At 48.3% G+C, this 13,385-nt stretch overlaps 1 protein-coding gene across 4 annotated transcripts in view; it reads right to left on the minus strand.

Moving 5' to 3' along the window:
• Window positions 1–7,520: 7,520 nt before the first annotated feature.
• BCL11B (BCL11 transcription factor B) overlaps window positions 7,521–13,385 on the minus strand; it is a 97,432-nt gene continuing 91,567 nt past the window's right edge. For all 4 annotated transcript variants that reach the window (XM_040478201.1, XM_040478199.1, XM_040478200.1 and 1 more), the window contains one exon: window positions 7,521–13,385. This exon is cut by the window's right edge and continues 24 nt beyond it. In XM_040478201.1, coding sequence (XP_040334135.1) covers window positions 12,636–13,385 — 750 coding nt within the window. In that variant the 3' untranslated portion in view covers window positions 7,521–12,635.

Consider the following 13,385-nt stretch of genomic DNA (forward strand, 5'->3'; position numbering starts at 1 on the left):
CCCCGACGTTAACCCTGGGCTTCCTGGAAGTCATGGCGAAAAGAGAAACACAACCGGTTACATGACTCAAACACAGAAGTCCCCCGTATCGGCAGCGGATAAGTTCCAAGACCCCCAGTGGCTGCCCGAAACCGTAGATAGTACCGAATCTGATAGACACGGGTTTTTTCTGTATACACGTATCGATGATAAAGTTTAATTGATAAATTAAGCACAGTGAAAGATGAACCACCATACCTAACCTATAAAATGGAACAATTGTAACAATTTACTGTAATAAAAGTTATATGAACATGGTCTCTCTCTCTCTCTCTCAGAATATCTTAGTATGCTGTGATCACCCTGCTTGTGACCATGTGAGATGGTTAAATGCCCACGTGGGGGGGCGGGGGGTGAAGCGAGGTGGGTGAGGGAGTGTCAGACTACTCCTGACAGTACAGAGGCTCACCAGCTTCCAGACCGCAGTTGACTGAAGGTAACTGGAACCTTCGAGAACAAAACTGAGGACAAGAGGGACTCTGGTACAAGACAAAACCCACTGACTTATCAAGAGAGATTTTTATTTCCCGATGCCAAGTCCTAGAGATCATGGATGAGACTTCCAGATGAATAAAATGTCGCAAACCCTTATCCTATCATATCGTTATACACACACATGTATCTAACTATATATGCAACATATGGGTGTATAGCAATCTAGTTGTGTATATATATAACAATATAGTTACAAACTGTATAACTATATAATTATACAGCTGGTGTGTGTATCCATTGGTGCAGATATAGTTATACACACAGGACTATGTTGGTAGAGTTCTATAATGCACGGTTATAGTATATGGTTATACAAACTGTGTGTGTGTGTGTGTGTGTGTGTGTCTAAATCCGAAAGAAAGGGAATCACTGAAAGTGAGAGAAATTGACGCCGGAGTTGGGAGAGCTGATTCCGTAGCTCGTGGGTTTCGGACCCGGAAGGGGACTGTATAACCAAGCTCTGGAGTTCGGCATCAGCCCCTGGGAAGCTGGGCACCCCTTGCGTAAAGCCTGGATTTCCGAGAGCTGCTACCGTCAGCGACAAGAGAACAAGACACGCTACACCCGCTGGGGATGAAGCGTGTGGCCCTCTTTGGGCTCGGGTGGGGAAAAAAGCACGTGCGGGACCCAGACCTGCTCTCCCGGCCGAAGACCCCGGGCTCCCACAGGAGCGGGAGGTGATCTGAAGAACATTCTTATCACCCGACCTCATCGGACCCACCCCGAGGGAAAACCCACAAAGATGAGTTCACAATCTGAAACCACCAGCCACCAGGGCATCAGATCCATGAGGCATCCTCGACACGAGAGAACCCGGAGTAGCGGCAGCAAAACCGTAGAACCGATGGCCACGCGGCCGAAAGCATCCTAAACAACTCGCCCGTTGGTTCTCTTTGGCCGTGGTGGAGACAACCGCTAGGTGACAGTGATTGATTCTTCCTGTGGCCAGCCCTGGAAACGACCGTTGCTGGCAGATGAGAACATAACATCACAGTGAACCTGGTGGTGAGGGCTGACGTGGGTAGAGCAGAGCTTCGGTGAATCTCGAGGCGTGCGATGTGCTCCTTGGAAGAGAGAGTCGAACGTCCAGTTCAGAGGGCACGGAGGGTCCGCGGGCTACTTTCACCGATAAGCGTGGGCTAACGCCGGTGAGAACACCAGACCTGGTCCTCTGAGAAAGGGGGCAGACTTGAAACCCAGTCACAGTGGCCCAGAGCTTTCCAGGTGCTTGGGTCACCGGATACAGAGGCACATGTGCAAATAATAATTAAGCGCATCCCCATCATAACCCTGAGTCTGCCTTGATCCGCTCAGCTGCCATAACAGAATAGTGTGGACTGGGGGGGAGGAGGGGAAGGGGCGGGGGGGAGGGGGGGCTCGCACGGCACACATTTGCTTCCCAGAGTTCCAAAGGCTGGGAGTCCAAGATCAAGGTGTCGGTGGGTAGACTTCATGCTGAGGCCTCCGAACTTGGCTCCCGTCTCACTGGGTGCTCACATGACCTTGTCTTTGTGTGCCCAGGGAGAGTGAGAGAGCAAGCTTCTGGTGCCTCTTCTTATAAGGTGCTCTGCCCTCATGCCCTCACATAACCACAATTACCCCCAAAATCCCCGCCTCCAAATACCAACGCACTGGGGGGGGGGGGGGGGTCAGGGTTTTAACATAGGAATCTGTGGGGGACACAAACAGTCTGTAACAGGGAAGCGCTATTAGCATCCCCATTTTACGGGCCAGGAACCGAGGCACGACCAGGTTATGTGATTGGGCCAAGATCTCCAGCTCATCGGTGTCGGAGCTAAGCTATGAACACAGGCAGTCTGTACCCCTAGTGTCTTCGGTCACTAACGGTGCCTTGCTGTTGCTCTGCAGATGTTTATGTCTGAATTCCCTTGATAACCTGGTGAGAGAGGCATCACCAGCAATTAACCAGCGGGCACCTCCAGCTTCCCAGGCCAGAGAGAACCCCGAGCCCCTTCCCACCTGCCCCATGATGCCCCTCACCTCCAGTCTCCCCCTAGGTCCGTGAGTGGCCATGCACCTGCTGCTGGGGCCAAGAACGCACCGTCATCCGTGATGGCGACCTCTCTTCCACACCCGCAACCAATCCCTCGGCACGTCTCTATTTCCTTCTCTCCATTTCCAGAAGGAGTCCTGAATCGGACCTCTGCTGGCCACCTCCGCCTCTTTTGATGTCAGTCCAAGCTAATCTCCTGTCTCCTTCCCCAACCCTTGCTTTACCTCCTGCCCATGACAGTGGGCCCACCCCATGCAACCAGAAGGGGCTCACTGAAATGTAACCCAGAATCATGGGGCACCTGGGCAGCTCAGTCGGTTGAGCGTCCGACTTCAGCCAGGTCACGATCTCGCGGTCCGTGAGTTCGAGCCCCGCGTCGGGCTCTGTGCTGACGGCTCAGAGCCTGGACCCTGCTTCCGATTCTGTGTCTCCCTCTCTCTCTGCCCCTCCCCCGCGCGCGCTCTCTCTCTCTCTCTCTCTCTCAAAAATAAATAAACATTAAAAAATTGCAAAAAAAAACCCTTTTTGCTTATTTAATCAAAAAAGACACGTTCGCTTCTGTTGCGATCAGTGCTCGGTTATGGGATGTGCGGGCATTTCCATATTGTCCAGTGGTTGACCGTGTGCCCCACTTGTGCACCTCCTGGGGAATGATTACCCAGAACAAATGGCTCCAAGAGGCAGTGAATGCTGGGAAGGCGTTTGGGAGGGCCTAACTCCCAGTATCCACTCGAATATTTTCAGTTGCAAAGCAATAGGGCAGAGCCCCCTGAAACTTCGGGGTAGGAGAAAATACCTCTGTTGAGGCTTTCCTTCCAGCATTCGCATCTGAGAGACATCGACACCGCGTCATGCGGCGATCGTGTGGAACCCTAGCACGCGCACGGTCTCCGTTCTTTTGAAAGTGAACATTATCTCACGCACAGTTTTCCTAGTATTACATAAGTCTTCAACCTCTCGTGTTAGGGGGATATAAACATCCCATAATGGACCTTCTCATTCACTCACTCCTTTATTGTTGAACACAGAGGCTGCTTTGAAAATTTTGCTATTATGTGTCATTGGCTGGCATGTTTTCTCCTCTTGAATCATAAGCATTGTGTGTATGTTTCTTTTTTCCCTTCGCTCCCCAGAAGCTTAGGCTCCAATACATGATTTAAGCGTAGCAACATATAGCCTGTTTCTCTAGGCTATATTCTTAGGCAGGTGTTTACATTTTACTCTGTCTTTTCATCTCTCTGTTCCTGATGTTTTACTGCTTTTTCATATTTTACTATGTTTCCTACTGGCCTGCTCACAGCCTTGTGGGGGGACGAAGGATGGAAATTATTAATAAGGAATTGAACGAAATGTTGAGGCAACCTGTCTATAGGTCTCTCTCAAGAAATCGCTAACTAGTATACTTAGTATCGTTTCTGAGGATTACATCACCAGATCAAAGAGTCAGGATATCATTAAGCTTTTGGTACGCACTAATCCAGGGCTTTTGAGAGAAAAATGAGAGAATGTGGTTGAAACATGATATAGGGAACAAACCTGAACTCTCACGGGTACCTCCAAACAAAGGTCGTGCTGAGCGCCGAAGGTGGTGGGAGACCAGCCTCCCCTTTGGAGCCTGCAGAAGAAGTTGCATATGGCCTGTCTCACCAGCGATATGCCAGCACCATTATCATATGTGGGAACTGGGACAGGAAGAGTAACCACCACTTCCTCCAGACAGGAGCCTTGGGTTCCCATGCTGGGATGTGTCCTAAATTGGACATTTCTTACTCTAAAAATGTTGAATTACAAGAGATGACAGAAACACAAATATATGTTCATTACAGCCTGTGAGGAATAAGGCATAGTAAAGAAAGACAGTTTAGATGGCGGCAGTAGGAAATGGGCCGAAGACTGGGTTTCCTAATCTGTAATGAAGAACACTAATGTCCCCTCCAGCTTCCTGCTGGAGCCCATGCTCCCATCCAAAAGAAAGAATGCTGATTGTTCACTTTCTGCCTCCCCAGCTAACTAGAGTCAGCCGGGGCATGACTGTATCCAAGGCCTATGAATGGGGGCACTCTGTAGGAACCCCAGGACAGTTAAGGGAACAAATAACTGAATATAATGGTGGGTGTCTTATCCTGCCCACTGAAAGGGAAACCTCTGGAAGGCAAGGGTGCACCTTATTGATTTGTAGCTCCCCAGAAGAGTCTGTGACACAGCATAGGTCCTTGATAAATGTTTATTAAATGAACTATTTGTGGATGGACGGATGGGTGGATGGATGAGTGAATGGATGGATGGGTGAGTGGATGGGTGGATGGATGGATGGGGTGAGTGGGTGGATGGGTGGGTGGGTGGGTGGATGGATGGATGGATGGATGGGGTGAGTGGGTTGGTGGATGGATGGATGGATGGATGGACGGACAGATGGGTGGGTGGATGGATGGGGTGAGTGTGTGGGTGGATGGATGGATGAGTGAATGGACAGATGGGTGAGTGGATGGATGAGTGGATGGATGGATGGATGGGTGAGTAGATGGGTGGATGCATCGATGGATGGATGGATGGGTGGATGGATGGGTGGATGGATGGGTGGATGGATGGGTGGGTGGATGGATGGGTGGATGGATGGGTGGATGGATGGGTGGATGGATGGGTGTGCTATACGTTAGGATTTGGGAGAGAATTCCCATGTTATATGGGATAATACAGGATGACCTTTAAGAGTCTCAGCCAACTATAAAATTCTGTTTGTCCGTGGGCTTCACTGTGCTTTTCCAACATCCATGCATCTTCCCCTGTCATACCCACTGCAAGACGTGCCTTTTCTCCCTCACTGTCCTCATCATCGTGGTGAATCTTTACTCATCTTTTAAAAGGCTGCACAGTTTCCCTACTCCTCCCTCTCCCCAGCTGATCAGCTGTCCTCCCCCTGCGCCCTTCTCACTGCCCACACCACCCCGTCCTGCAGTCTGGTTTCATAGTGCATCTGTCTCATTGAACAAGGAGTTGCTTAAGAGGAAAGACCGGGCCCAAGACCTCCCTCCGTGCCCAGACCTGATATCCAGCTCAGGCCTTGCTTGGGGAGTGAAATAGACTCCTGATCTCAACCAGCTTCAACTTCTTTAGAGCATCCTAGATGGTCTGTAACCAGAATCCAGTAAAAATTGGCTTGAAGGCTATGCCATGCAGGCAGATGGTAACCCAGATTTCATCTACACAAGAGGTCAGAATCCTCATCTCCCTGGCTCAGAGGTCACATAAGTTTCGTCATATATTTTAACATGTTAACATTTTTTTTTAATGCTAATTTATTTATTTTGAGAGAGAGCGAGGGAGAGAGAGAAACCCAAGCAGATTCCATGCTCAGCGTGGAGCCCGACACAGGGCTCAGTCCGTGAGATCATGACCCGAGCCGAAATCAAGAGTCGGACGCTTAACCGACTGAGCCACCCAGGCGCCCCTCACATTTAACATTTTTTGAGGTTCTATCCACCTCATTTTCTCTCCAAGGCAGAAGGCAATGTTTTCTAACTTTGAGGAGCTTACAGCTCCGGACTCAGGTGTTCAGCAGCCTGCTCTGATGCCTCAAGTACGAGGAGGAACTCCTTGGAAAACGTCCAGAATCTGTGACCTGCAGGGTGGCTGAGGACACCTCACTGCGACCAGCAAAAGCCCGGGAAACTCACTCTCGCCCTGATCTGTGTCATCAGAATGGGGAACATTTCTGACATACACATGCCCACCGAATGTTGGTACTCTGGGCACACAGAGGTCATCGGGGTCCAACCATTCAAAGGCAAAAAGGTGTCCTTCCAGATCACCTTAAGTCTCCATTTTACGGGTGGGGAAACTGAGACCAGAAAAGGGAAAGGACTGACCTGGGGTGGTAGGGCTACTTATGGGACAACGGTGAGAATCAAGTAGAGCCTTTCCTTTGCCCCCACGGGCAAGCCCCAAACGTGGCCTTCTTAGAAGGGCTGAGGGAGGGAACAGGCCACAAGACAGCAGGTGAGCCTTTCATGTCTGTCCCTTGCCCGGTTTTCTGGGTGGGAAAACACACAAAGTCTCAGACACCTGCGTTTTAAAGCCAGCTGGGAAAAGACTCGGAGCCCAGGGCCCACGGGAAAGAAGAGAATTCCTCTCTGGGGATTCTTCTTCCTTGAGCCCCTAGAAAGCAGGGCAAGACTTCTCCTGAATGGCTACCATTTTTGGTGCTGTGGTTCAAATCCCACGTCTTGTCCTCCAGCGCTTAGGCAGGGCCTCGGGAGAACGGTGACCTCTTTGGGGTGAAAACGGGACACAGAGGAACGCGCGGCCGGGTTTCTCCTCCCATCTCTGCAGGCACAGCCCCCACAAAGCATGGCTTCACGGTGTGTGTTCATTTTTTTGCAGCATCCTTGCCAAGATTCCCCGGGCTGCCTAGGTGGGGACCTGGCTCACGGTGGTGCCCAGTGAGGTTGCCGAAATGACTCGCGTGGAATGTTCTTTGTGTCTTTAAGAGCAGGAAACATAAGAGCGGACAAGAACCCAGGGGACCTTTGATCCCTTTTCACCCAGAGCCGTGGGCTCAGATGCTCACTCACGAGGAGGAGACGGAAGGGAACTGTGTGCCTAACTGGCTGAAACCCGGAAGAATGCCTTCTTCCTTCTCCACCTTGGCTGCTCCAGGCCGGGCATCCCTCCTCCAGAGATTTTGATAGAAGCTGGTGTGGGTGGGGCCCGAGCACTGGGACTGTCAAACCCTCCCAGGTGCTTCCAATGTGCAGTGAGGACTGAGGACCCCTGACCTAAATCACACGGCTCCGAAAGATAAACAAAGAGAACTGTTGGGTGCCTCGGGCCATTATTTCCTGTCTTCCCAGATGTGGGCGCAAGGGTTTGGGTCAAGAGGAAAATGGAGAAAGACCTTCAGTCCCCCCTTGGAAATGAGCTGTCCACCCCCCACCCACCCCTCAAAGACACAGAAGAGGACCAGGCTAGGAGATCAAGTTAAATGTCCAATTTATTTTTATAACTTGGAACCAGAACAAACTTGGTCTTGAACAAGCGTACAAATGAAATGGCAGACACATGCTGAACTCAACATCGTGACATTAAGGGGAAAAAGAGGCCCAAAATCTTGTACAGAGAATTAAAGGAACAATAAATATTTTACTAAGCGATATTGAAATGACCTCCTGTCATCTCAACATTTTATCCATAATAAAAAAAAAAAGTGCCCGTTTCTTAAACTGAGCACAAATACCAAGCAATAATAAATAGTTCCAAACTTGTAGTAAAAGACAGAACCTCCAAGTAAACAACAGAAGCTCATACAATAAGTAATAGAAAAGGTAATAAAAATATTTTGCCTTGCCAGTACAAATGCAAACAACTTAAATCAATGGAACTTTGCTTTGCAGGGTTTGAGATACAAAGAGCACCAAAATCACGGGTTTGCCTGTGTGCAACCGAACCTTCGCTACGTCGCTTCGGACCGGGATGAAAGGCTGGCTTCCTTACTTTCTGACATTTTGCTTTCGAGTAGTTCAGCCTCCCCCTCTCCCCATAAAAGACCCTCTAATGGCAAGTGGCAGGTTCCAATTTGGGGCAACTTTGAACAAAGTTGTGGCAGTATGGAACCCGGCCTGAGGTCGGCTGGGTCACCCAGGCTCGGGGCCCCTCTCACTGCGTCATCTGCTCCAGTGTTGGCTTCTTAAACATGAGAGAGAAGCATAATGCGCTTTTCTCTGCGGTCGACAGAGACACAATCTTTGTGCTTTAGGATGGCTTAGTCCTGGCATTCTGGTGACTTTGTGTAAGCTGGTGAGGGCTGGCTAGCTTTCGCAATGACAGGAGGGCCACCTTGGAGGCTCTCAAGTACCTTAACAGGGCATCCGAAGGAAAGGGCAGCCCCTGGGTCTTCAGGTCGGGTCGGGCAGGTAGGAAACTGACACCTCAGCTTTCTCTCCCCTCCCCATTTCTGTTCACTTTGCAAAGGTAGGTGGCAAGGAGGGAGGGGCGTACTGAACGGAAAAGCTCCCAGAAGAAAGATTTCTGCATTTGGTAAAGAAATTGCCCAAAAAGATGCTTGGTTATACTTTCACAACCTGAAATAATGGTTTTTACAGTTCCTGAAATAAAAAAATGGCTTCCTGATATAGGTATTTTTTTTTTAAATGTATTATTCCCTCATCCAAAAAACCACCACTTTATTTCATCTTAAAGCTACTTGGCTTTACAAAAAAAAAAAAACAAAAGAAAGAAAGAAAGAAGAAAGAAAGAAAGAAAGGGAGAGAAAGAAAGAGAGAGAGAAAGAGAGAAAAGGAAGGAAGAAGAAAAAAAAAGAAGAGGACGAAGAAAAAGGGGGGGTACAGGGAGGGAGAAAGAGAAGAAATTAAATAAAGACGAAGAAGACAAACAATGGGCTGATAGAGAGGGATGGAGAGGAAACGCAGAGGAAGGAGAGAGAGATATATATGGAAAGGCACCGAATTCATCCCAGGCCCTCGGCACTCGGCAACTGACGGAATGTAGGTTTCAGCGAGAAAAGCAGCAGAGCAGGTAAGAAAGACAACAGGCCAACACTCTCCGCGGCATGAAAGGCCCTGGTTGTGACGGGGACTCCTTCCTGAAATCCAGTGTGTGCTGCTCTCAACAGCAGCTCACGTCACCTGTGCCTAGCTGATTCACCAGCTCTTGTTGCTACATCTTCCGTTTGTCTGTTTCAGGTTTTCCCAAGGACTAAAGAAAGCTCGGTTTGCATTTCTTTCTGCTCTTACGGGCGGGAGATGTGGTGGTGACCGCCACGATGGACGGTAGAGAAGATGCTCTCGCTCTCTCCTCGGAGCCCTGACATCTTACAGATGGCCTCTCAGAGAACAAGAGGACCCTGCGAGATGTCACCAACATCTTTACGAAAACCGATTTTCCCACTCAACGCGAATAAAGGATTTCCCATCCGGTCTGCTGTGGCCACACCAGGGAGCCTTGATGCAAGGTTCGGGGCGTTCGGGGAGAAGCCCTGCTCCAACAGTCCTTTGTATAGGCCAATTCCGACAAAAATATATACAACTGAAAGGATCTGTGAACCAAAGCATTTAACGACTTCCTTTTGTTTCTTTTCCTCAAAGGTTGTCAAACAACCCTCTTTCTCCTGTACAATAGGACTTAACATACAAATTTTTTTTTGCAACATTTTATCCTGCCAAATTAAAAAAATATATTATGGCAGCCTGTTTGTTTTTGTTTTTTTTTTCTTTTTATTTCCAAATTCACTAACAAAAAGGTACATTAAATCCCTTTAAAAGGACAAGCTTACAGTTAAAAAATTACAAGCTCCAGTAAAAATACAGCAAGTGCCTACATCATATGAACCAACCAATATATCCATTCCAGAGGGGGCGGGAAGAGAAAAATAAGGTCAAGGTCAGAAATGTGATTTTTTTTTTTCTCTGCAAAGCAATAACAATATTAAGCACTTTTTTTCTACATACTTTTTCTACATGGTGTAGCAATCCCCTTTTAATCCCCAAATACAAGTTTCTATACATTTTTTTTGAAATAAAAATTCAACACCCAAGGCAGAAAAGAATTTACTAAAACTCCGACTTTACAGTTACTGTGACAAGAACAAATTTATAGACCCACCATTTAAGTTTTACTGCAACATTTTCAAGGAAAAGAAAAGGGTTTTTTTTTTCTTGTTTTGTAAAATGCCCAGGCATTCTCAATTATTACAAATACTGGTCCACTTTTACAGTAATCAAGAAATTTTAATATATATAATATATACTAAAACCCCGTCACCAAAAGAAAACAATATACACGCAGCCACTGTGGCATTTTTTTTATAACCTATTAAGCAAACTTTGAAAAAAAAAAAATGATCGCTCCAACACACATACACACGATTTTTTTTTACCCTTGTATGTATCCAATACTGTAAACGTATTTTTAAGACAGAGTGCACTAAATTTAACTTTAGAAAAAAAATTAGCCATTGTTCCTGAATTGTTTTTGTTTTGTTTTTCATTCAACGATATCAGCGTGTAACTTCTGTCACTTGAGTTTTAATTCAGCAGTAAATCACCTCCACGCCAAATCTAAGCAGCGTTGTCCCAAAAACAAAAGGGGTTGAGGATAATTCAGCTAAGGATGTCCACGGTTGTGCTGGGTTTATTTCTTCATTTGATTGGGTCCTTATGGCATTTTCACGTCCTCTATCTTCAGCCAGGATTTTTAAAATTTAATCTAATTAAAGGTAAAGGTGGCTTTGTTTGTATCTAAAGAATGTACTTTTCTTGTTTTACTCTTAAAAAGTCTTTTCGTTTCCAAAAAAAAAAAAAAAAAAAAAAAGGTTTGCATTTGTCTCAAGAGACTCAAATAGGAAGATCAGTTTTCAAGGCACTCACGTCAAATTGAATGGCAGTAGAAAAACTGTCCAATAAATTATTTTATTTTGTTCTTTATAGTGCCAGTATTGTGAATGCCATGCTTAGCAACACTGACACTCGATCTCAGCCGTCCCTTACAGTTTAACCCACCTCTGGGCCAGAGAGAAGAATATGCTGCAATTTCTTGTTTAGAAGCCATTTAATTTAAATGCAAACAAAAGCTTTAAAGTGCGGGTCAACAGAATTCCAATGTCTAATCTTAACAGTCCAATGTTTAGTACCTTCCAACCTAACGGGATAGAAAAAAAAAAAAAATTGGAAAGTAGCGCTGGGCACCTTCGGATGGAACTCTTTCCCTGCTTTCCCAGTAAAAGGGAACAGAAATTTGCAAGATTTCCCCCCCTGTCCGTACAATGTCATCAGTGTGCATTAAATGAGAGAATACTAACTTCTCTCAATTCACCTCGGCAGGGCACTTGTCTGCTTGAGACACGGTCAATTATCACTTGTAGCAACATAGGACTTGGGACTTTTTGTAGTGGGGGTGATAGAGACAGAGAGAGAGAGAGAGAGAGAGAGAGAGAAGCCATCAAGCTAGAAGAAGCCTGAAAGAATACGGTGGCTTTCTTCCTGTGTCACTGCAGATCACCGTCTACCCAAAAAAAGGTACCCTCTGCCCATTTTATGTAGCCTAATCTACAGCAAAGAGCCAAGAGGCACCCCAGGGCACACCCACACCCCAAAAAAAGGACAGTTATCTGCTGATGCCACACCACTGTAGAGTGCTCTCAGGCCATCCCCCCCCCCCCCCCGCAGCTCTCAAAAACTGGCATTTCTCCAGCAGTGTGGAATTTTCGGGGTGGGGTCCCCCACCACTAAAACGTTTCCTTGTATAATGTAAAGGTTGCAGAAAAGGCCTCTGTTACTCAGGACATCATCAGTGCTACATCTCCATTCCAACTCTGAAGCAAAGTGCTACGACTTTAAAGATTGTTATCCGCTGTACATCCACCCCCCCAAAAAAACCCCCAAAAAACAACAAAAAACAAAAACAAAAAACAAAAAAAAAAAAAAAAAATGCATGCCACTTTTTATTTCAGGACCAAAGAAGGAATTAAAAAAAGTAAACTTTAAAAGTCATTTAAGTGTTGGCTTCTTCACAAGAAATTACACATGCTTAGCTTAAATTTCAAAAAAGCAGCGCCCTCCCCCCCAAATTATAATTTAAAAGATAAGCTTCCCTTCTACACTGCTCGGGAGTCATTGCTCAGGCTACTACTGGGTTTAAAAAAACAAACGAACAAACAAAAAAAAAAACAAAAACAAAACAAAACAAAAAAAAAAAACAACGAAGGGATGGATACCCAACAAAATCTCTTAAAAGAATTTAAACACAAAGAATAATAATAAAAAGTACCTGCACATGCCAAAAAAATTACAAAACCCAATAAATACAGAAATTATTGCACAGTTAAAAGGCTCCACAATTTGTACTGCCTCCATCAACCCTCGGGTTTCCGTAGGACTTCGTAGACACAGGTTAGGTTGGAGCGCCGCCTCCCCCGGGGCCCCCGGGGACGCGCGGGGGTGGGGGGTGGGGGCCCGGGGCGGGGGGGGGGGGGGTGCCGAAGTGGCGCAGACGCGGAGGCAAGTGTCAAGGTCAGCATTCTCGCGATTGGCAACGGTTCCACTGTACAGGTGCGGGGCGCCGGGGCCCCGCGCGCTTAGCTCCTCTCGGCCTGCTCGATTTTGACGTCGTTAGTCAGCAAGTGCTCCCCGTGCCACTTTTTCATGTGTTTCTCCAGGGTGCTGTAGACGCTGAAGGGCATCTGGCAGATGTCGCAGCGGTACACCTCCTTGCCGATCTGCCCGTGCGTCTTCATGTGGCGCGTGAGCTTGCTGCTCTGCGCGCACGCGTAGTTGCACAGCTCGCACTTGTAAGGCCGCTCGCCGGTGTGGCTCCGCCGGTGCACCGTCAGGTTGCTGCAGTTCTTGAACACCTTGCCGCAGTACTCGCACGTGTCGCTGCGGCGGCCCTCCTTGGAGCTCGGCCGCCCGGGGCCCGGGCCGCCCAGGTGCGGCGTGCTGCCGCCGCTGGCCGTGCCGCTGCGGCCCGACAGCCCGCCGTCCAGCAGGTCCCCGGGCGGCGTGGAGAAGCGCAGGCTGCCGTTCTCGGACGAGTGCTCGGACGACGTGGCGAAGGGCGACTGGCGCGCGTCCGTGAAGCCCAGGAAGGGGTCCTTCATGAAGTGCCGCGACGCCGCGTAGCCCACGAGCCACTGCGAGTACACGTTCTCGGACGGGATGAGCGTGGCGGGCGGCAGCTCCAGGTCCTTCTCCACCTTGATGCGCTTGGCGGCGCTGTTGAGCCCGGGGCTGGGCAGCGGCGCCGGCTTGCGCGGGAACAGGCCCGGGAAGGGCTCGGCGCCCGGCGCGAAGCCGCCGCCGCGCCCGTTGACCGCGCCGCCCGGGCC

This window comes from Herpailurus yagouaroundi, unplaced genomic scaffold, assembly GCF_014898765.1.
Source record: "Herpailurus yagouaroundi ecotype Mexico unplaced genomic scaffold, PumYag 141, whole genome shotgun sequence".
NCBI classification, from domain to species: Eukaryota; Metazoa; Chordata; class Mammalia; order Carnivora; family Felidae; genus Herpailurus; species Herpailurus yagouaroundi.